The 6997-nt window shown below is 48.5% G+C and overlaps 3 protein-coding genes across 3 annotated transcripts in view; 2 read left to right on the top strand and 1 right to left on the bottom strand.

Moving 5' to 3' along the window:
* CNK03200 (bacteriophytochrome histidine kinase, putative) overlaps positions 1–584 on the top strand; it is a 6631-nt gene extending 6047 nt beyond the window's left edge. The window contains exons 8-10 of the mRNA XM_024658111.1: positions 1–9; positions 58–162; positions 226–584. The exon at positions 1–9 is cut by the window's left edge and continues 185 nt beyond it. Coding sequence (XP_024513797.1) covers positions 1–9; positions 58–162; positions 226–302 — 191 coding nt within the window. The 3' untranslated portion in view covers positions 303–584. The remainder of the gene's footprint in view (positions 10–57; positions 163–225) is intronic.
* Positions 585–656: 72 nt separating this feature from the next.
* CNK03190 (carbohydrate binding protein, putative) lies at positions 657–4447 on the bottom strand. Its single transcript, XM_024658110.1, has 12 exons — positions 4357–4447; positions 4001–4313; positions 3412–3934; positions 3246–3319; positions 2999–3170; positions 2865–2944; positions 2545–2799; positions 2369–2482; positions 2273–2317; positions 1840–2220; positions 1600–1777; positions 657–1542 (listed from the first exon to the last, which is right to left on the bottom strand). Exons 2-12 carry the CDS (start codon positions 4166–4168, stop codon positions 710–712), a joined length of 2823 nt encoding a protein of 940 aa, XP_024513796.1. The 5' UTR covers positions 4169–4313; positions 4357–4447; the 3' UTR covers positions 657–709.
* Positions 4448–5392: 945 nt separating this feature from the next.
* CNK03185 (hypothetical protein) lies at positions 5393–6980 on the top strand. Its single transcript, XM_024658817.1, has 4 exons — positions 5393–5563; positions 5626–5849; positions 5956–6097; positions 6194–6980. Exons 1-4 carry the CDS (start codon positions 5515–5517, stop codon positions 6535–6537), a joined length of 759 nt encoding a protein of 252 aa, XP_024514651.1. The 5' UTR covers positions 5393–5514; the 3' UTR covers positions 6538–6980.
* Positions 6981–6997: the final 17 nt, after the last annotated feature.

Raw genomic sequence — 6997 nt, 5'->3', positions numbered from 1 at the left:
AGCCTCTGGGTAAGTGCACCCATACCGTATGTCAAGCCTGGCTAACAGCCATCATAGACTTCTCCCGCGTTCGTGCAATTTTAGAGGGGTTGGAGAGCTCAGAGAAGCGAGTAGCTGAGGTGTATCAGCAAGGCAACTGGGAACGAGGTGGATATCTAAAGGGTGAATCACACTTTCAGAAGATTTCTTCGCAATCACACTGATATTCCCCGGGGTCTCACTTAGCCGCGCCTTTGCCTGCCTCCTCTTCTGCCTCTACCCCTTCAACCACACAATCTTCTCCCTGTACGAGCACCTCATAAACCCAATATTTGGTTATTTTGTATCTCTTTCTCATGGCGAATAAAAAGCATACTTCTTGATACTCCTCATTCGTATAACCCTCAGACGGATCTCAAGGTGCATCGTAGAAACTTGTAACACTAGGTCAACCACTTTTAGAACGAGTTTTTTAAAGGGTAACAGTAGTTATTTTGAACATTTTTATTTCGGAATCCATAGACATTTTTATTTCCACCCTCATGCCTGCGTGCACGAATATTTTTGAATGATTGAAACGCCGTCATGCACGAGTAAATGATGACAACACCCCTGCAACCGGCCCATATCACGCCCCTTTGTCATGCTCTCGTCAAGCCCAAGTCCGCTACAATAACGATCGCAATGATGCAGATGCAATGTTGTATGGTATTTTTAATGATGCTGCTAATTATACAGAAGTATCTACGACCACAAGATTACAAATTTCCCAATCTCCAACTGCCAGCCTACCTTCCCTAATCCGCGAATCGCTTTCCCAATGCTTCTTTGTCGCCCCCGATCCAGCCTGTGGGAATCCACTGCTCCCAGCTGCTTCCTCACCTACACCTTCGATTCTCATAATCGCCGCCCCTATTTCACCTTTTTGACTCGCATTGCGCACCAGTTCTCCTACAAGATGCTCCATATACACTATCCCCATACTATCCAATCCCTCAGCCTCGTTTGGCTCGGCAGAGGGCCGTACCAAGCCTTCCTCCGGAGCAGCGTATACCGTCTGATCACCTTGCGTTACACCTCCTTCGGGTGGGTGAGGGTAACCAACTATTAACAACCCGCTTGCACCTATTGTCTCTGCGTTTTGCGCTTTCTCTGCAAAGGTGCAATTGCCCCTATCGAGGAGGAGGATGAACGGATAATCAGGAGTTGATAGGGTTAATGGTGAACAGCCATCGGAGGGGTTGGGGAGGACGAGAATCGGCAGTGCACCTCCGCTGAGCTGCCATCCTTGCTGGTCTTCCATTCTGGGGGACGTTGCAGAAGCACCAAAATCCTTTCCGAATGTCGCGGTCGCTCCTAAAGCGTGGAGAAAAACTGTACTAGCTTCTACATGTTTATCCTTGACAACCACCGGGGAGAGAAAGACGAAGCGGAGGATGACTTCAGTAGGCTCATACTGCGGCTGAGGTGGACCTGGAGCAAGGGAAGGTAGAGGGAAATGATTTCGCATAGACGAGTCGATGACTGTGACCTGCTGGCCGGTCCTAACCCTATGTGGACCGACTTCATATCTATCAGTGATGAACCAAACAGCCAGATCATGGACAAGGAAGGACTTACTGCTTGACACGTCATACCCTTGCCCGTCCAGCCGCCATCTCACTCCCAGACGGATCCCCGCGATATTGCTGATGACATAATCACCCGTCGTGGTATTTTGATACACCTTATCAGATCCAGGAGATGGATCCTCAGGGAACGTCTCATTGAACGGAGAGGTTAAAACGATATCGAACGCCTGTATTTTTTCCTGTAAGACCATGGGATTACAAGGCGATGCTGTATGGTTGAATGACTTACGAATTTGGGGACTTCCTGGATACTACATACCCCACCATCAAACCACATTCTTTTTTGATCTTCTACCTTCAATCCTTCCTCTCCCCAACCAAAGACGAGCGCTCTCGCATATTCATACTCTGACGTGCCCTCAATCCCGACTGTTATCCCAACTTTCTCCACTCGGTTCCCAACCTTGTCAGTCCCATGAAAGTCGATACCCCCGATGGCAAAAGGACTTTGATACGCCGGGCATGTGAGCCATTCGCCTTTATGCAATGACTTTCTCGCATTTGTGCTAGGCTGCAGAAGAGGCTGTGGTATGTATAGTGGGTGGCCTTCAGTGGTGAAAACTTTATTCTGATTCGGGAAGGGCGTATCAGAGAATAAAAGGTAGAGATACTGCCAGATAGGTCAGTTTGAAGGCAACGCGATGTGGTGAGGGGAAGCTGACCTTGAGGGTTTCCGAAAGCATAAAGCTCTCCATTCTGTCTTCCAGCTATTGAAAGGGTAAGCGATAAGAACTAGATTACCTCCTAAACGGCCATACCTCGCTCGTCAAGACGTTCTTGATGGTAGCAAACCCGCAGGACGTTTTGGTTCGCCTTGCCAGATCCTTTAAAACCCGTTCGCCAACCCTCAAATAGAACGGATCTTTTGTTGCCTAAGCCAGTGGTCAAAATTATCAGCATCTCATCTTCAAACCTTGAATTTGGGATGACCAACCTGATACAGATAATAAGTCGACTCTATAAACTCTGGTCTCCCAGGCCATCCAGCCCATTCTATCCGCCTCTCCTGCCACCGCCAACTCTCAGGCAGAGCTCCAAACTTTCTCCATAGATTCCAGAAGACGAGATGCGATCTGATAGCTGAAGGGATATCACCTGCGAGGACTTGGATGGCGGGTAGAAAGGCCGAGAGCGAATCGATCGTTGTTGGGCTGGGGATTTGGAGAAGGCGAGTGTGGATAGGTCGATACTATTTTTTTTCATCTCAATCGTAAATCATACGCTCGATTAGGCGACGAAAAATGAAAACCTTACGATAAAACCGTCAGTCGTTCGGACATGAGTTTGAATAGCAGCATAAGAGTCGTAAAATATGTCGTAAAACGAGTCATCACCTGTAAAACTTCCCTATCAGCCCTGTTTTTCCTGATTTGAGTTCTTGAACTCACCGAGCATGATACCAGCCTTGACCCCATATTCAAAGAAGCTATCCATCCCTGCTCCAACTCCGCTCAAACCAGGCATGAGCCAATGGCCGTGCGTGGCTCCTATCGTGTTACCGAGTAGATTATGATCCGAGCGACGATTCCATATCGAGTAGTAAGCGTTTCGGGCTAGTTGCTACAGCAGTCATTCAAAAGTCAGCATTTTTGCACCTCGATCATCCCATGAGGATAAAACGTTGACTGAACAAACTTCGTAACGGTCGTCGCCTGTCAATCTAGAAAGAAGGGAAAACTCGAGGATAAGACTGCCCGCTCCTGCCGTACCTTTCAATCCAAAAAAAAGACCAAAAAAAAAAACAGAAAAAAATGGAATCAGTCCTCCAAAAACTTGTCCATCGGAGCCACGCAAGACTCACACGTCTCCACACTCTCACCCTTCTCGATCCCATGCTTCAAATTCACACGCGCATACGGTAATCCAGTTTTCGTGTTGAACGCCGGCAACATCCTCCTCCCCAAATCTTCCGCCAATTCCAAGATCCTCGGCTTATACTTTTTCACATCCACCTTGTCCACTTTTTCCTGAGCTCCCAGCCCTAGGCCTAACCACCCTTCCTTTCCTTCTCTTACCACCCCAAGCACTCTCGCTTGCTCGTAAGGTGAATCCGGTAAATCATCGAGATACTGATACATCGACAATAAACCTCCCAGGGCACGGATGGTCATTTCGAATACTTGTACTTTCACATCTTGGTCGAACGATACTTGGGTTGTTATACGCTCTAGCGCAGAGGGGAGAGCATGTGGGTGTAAGAGCGGTAAGGAGGAGAGGACGTCGAGGAGGGTGAGGGAAACATTGGCGTGGAGGTCGTTGATGCCAAAATCAGCTGCATTCTTTGATCGACGTAGTGGTGCACATGACAATGGGCGAAGTTCGTCCTGTGTGATAAAAATAAAATAAGCATTCTTATAAACAAAGAGGCATAAAATGACGAGAGAGCTCACCGCAGGATATGCATACTTTATATACCCTTCGTATCCATGTCTGAACAGGGCAGCAGTCTCGTCACGAAGCTGTATCCTTCGAGCATCGGTCATGCCCCATACGCCTAGTAAATTCGACAGGCAAAGGCAAGGAGCCAGCCATATCCATATGGTTCTTGACGATAACATGATGCCGTTCCAACTCCCTTGGGGATGGAAAGACGACGAGACGATGAAAGATTATATGGATTTGTTTACAAAATGGTTCCCCAAGGCCGAGGATCAGTGGTGGCTGTGGACAGTTACCGAATGTTCATTCAGAGCCAGTGGCTAACTGTGGATGTTGTCAACAAATTGTTCTTCGGCCTTGTGCTTACCCGGGTAGCAGCCACCTGAATGATCCTTTTGAGAGAAGAGGTTAGGAGGGTGTACTCAAAGTGAACAAATCGCCGATTGAAATGACGCGCCGTGAAAGTTATTGATGAAAATATCGAGCCCTTCCCGATAATAATTGATTAATTATCAATAGTGCTGATTTTGCTATTTGTTGTTGCCTGATGAACAGCACTCTATAGCAGCTTCTGTTCGTGCCATAATTAATGCTTCATGATTAACAACAAGTAAGCTGTCGCTGGATCCCAAGAAATATGTCAAATAAGCACATATATATGTCTTCTTTCCTGGGCTACCATCCATTGGCGGACGGGCAACAACCTTGATTCATCACATACAGCAAGTAGAACGGTCGATCATAACAAATCTCTGGGCAAGTACAGCGATGCTTTCCTGTACGAGTACTCTAAAATGTACCTAGCAACTCTTTGATATACGAAAATCGTCATAGAGAAGCATTCCCATCTTGCCCTTTTGAGGGCTGACGGCGCCCCCCGTCTCATCAATCATTCATCCCTGTCTTCCTCAGGTCGTCTCTCAACGCTGCCTTAATGTCCTCCACTATCCCCCACTCGTACTATCCTCCACTATCCTCCACCGTCCACTATCCTCCACCGTCCACTATCCTCCACCGTCCACTATCCTCCACCTTCCACTATCCTCCACTCGATACTCATTCCTGCTACTCTCCCTTTTATTCTACTTGAGTCTGTTTTTGAGCCCTCCGCCGTCCACGCACCTCCACCGGCGAGAGACGAGGAAACCAGTTACTTGGCCGGCGGGCGTGCTACATGCTATGTATCTGTGCAACCTCCACATCCATTTCGCGGTTCAGAGCTGGAAAGGCAAGGAACGTGAGATGCATAGTAGCCAACCAATGTCTTGGCTCGCGGCTTCGATGTGGCGATGATGCAACTCGCAGCTGTTGTTGTTCCTCGTTCCGTAGTCGGCGAGCTCCGTGTTTCGACGGACGGTCACTCCGTCGTCATTCAATCAAGTATTTTCTTTAATTCCAGCCTTGCCGGATATTCCATTTGCCACCTTTCGCACAGCCGCAAGCAAAGCTGCCCCCGCACAGTATACATATCGCCCGTCTCTAATACTCCCCCTTTATTCCCCCGCCTTCGCGAGACAGACAAGTCATGGTTCGCGCGTGCCCGATCCTACTCGCCCTCTCTTTAGCAGGCTGCGGTCAGTCCTGTCTCCCGCTCGCCGGCCCTCCCACCTACTGACACCTCTCTTCTGCGCCATAGCGCTCGCCCAGGACTCTTCAGCTTCCGCATCAGACTACACTATCCAGACCTCCCCTCCCGAGCCCACCTCCGCCACCAGCTCGGAAACTTCATCCGCCGCATCCTCGTCATCAGACGCAAACTCGAGTACGACAGCTACTACGACTTCAGTTGATCCTGCGTCAACAAGCGCTTTCCCAGGAACTTGTTCCAGCGATTGTCAGGTTATTGCTGACGCCCTTTCCGTACGTTTTAATCCAAAAGCAACAACCCGTCCCATCTCATCCGCAACTGAAAAAAGTTCAGAAACTGACATCGTAGGCGCGGCCGTCCATCACCATTCTTCTACAGTCTTGCGGCGTTGGCACAACACTCAATACGACATGTTTGTGTACCGTAGACGTGGAGCAGAGCTACCGGTCATGTTTACAATGCGCACTCGCTATGGATCCTACTATCGGTAATCAATCAACCTACCAAGCAATGCTTGACAGTACGTCTTTCTCCCGCACTTTTCTTTTATTTACACGTTTCCTCCAATGCCCTCATATTCAAATACCCAGACATGCACTTACCACATGCCTTGTAGCCTACATCAACCAATGCGCCTCTGCATCATCCAATCCCATCACCCTCCCTCCCGCCACAATCACCCTGCCCGCCAACGCCACTACTACCGGTTCCACCAATGGCACCAACGGCACCATAACCTCCACTTTTTCAAACTCGACGTCCGCCACCGTCAACACTAGCCCTACAACCTCTATCGTCTCCACCACCTCTTCCTCTGGAGCGTCGTCATCGGCAGCGACCAGCGCGGCTAGTACGGCCGATGCTGCTACAAGCTCTGGAGCAGCCTCAAGCGCTGAGGAAAAGGCGGTGTATAACCTGGGAGTTGGATTGGTGGGTTTAATGGTGGCTGTTTTGGTCTAGAGCGGTTCTCCATGGAGAGCGCCGGCAGGCTGGACTTTTTTTCTTCTTTCTCGTGTTTGTTTGTGTGGAAAGGCAAGATTATTTAATATGTGTATCGTTAAGCCCCATTGAAACGATCATTGCGGAGAAGAAGAAGAAGACGGGTCAAAGCATTAGTTGGTCAAGCCGAAAGGGGATGGGCAAAAAGGCAACGAATTGGTTCCTCACAAAGCATGGTATGAGAGAGAAACGGGCATTCGCAACAAGTTCAAAAGGTCTTTTAATCTGTATATTTTTCAAGATAATCATATATGAGTTCCATTACCTTTTTAACCCCACACTTCCAACTAAAGAAGACGAATGGGATGGACTTTTTCAAAGCACACTTTGAAAGTGCTTATAATTCAATAGGATACCGCAATACTTGGTAATTTTTTATAGGCATCATGCACAAAGTCATCTGCGACCGTAAGTCAAGTCA

Source organism: Cryptococcus neoformans, assembly GCF_000091045.1.
Source record: "Cryptococcus neoformans var. neoformans JEC21 chromosome 11 sequence".
NCBI classification, from domain to species: Eukaryota; Fungi; Basidiomycota; class Tremellomycetes; order Tremellales; family Cryptococcaceae; genus Cryptococcus; species Cryptococcus deneoformans.
This window is presented reverse-complemented; position numbering and strand designations above follow the sequence as displayed.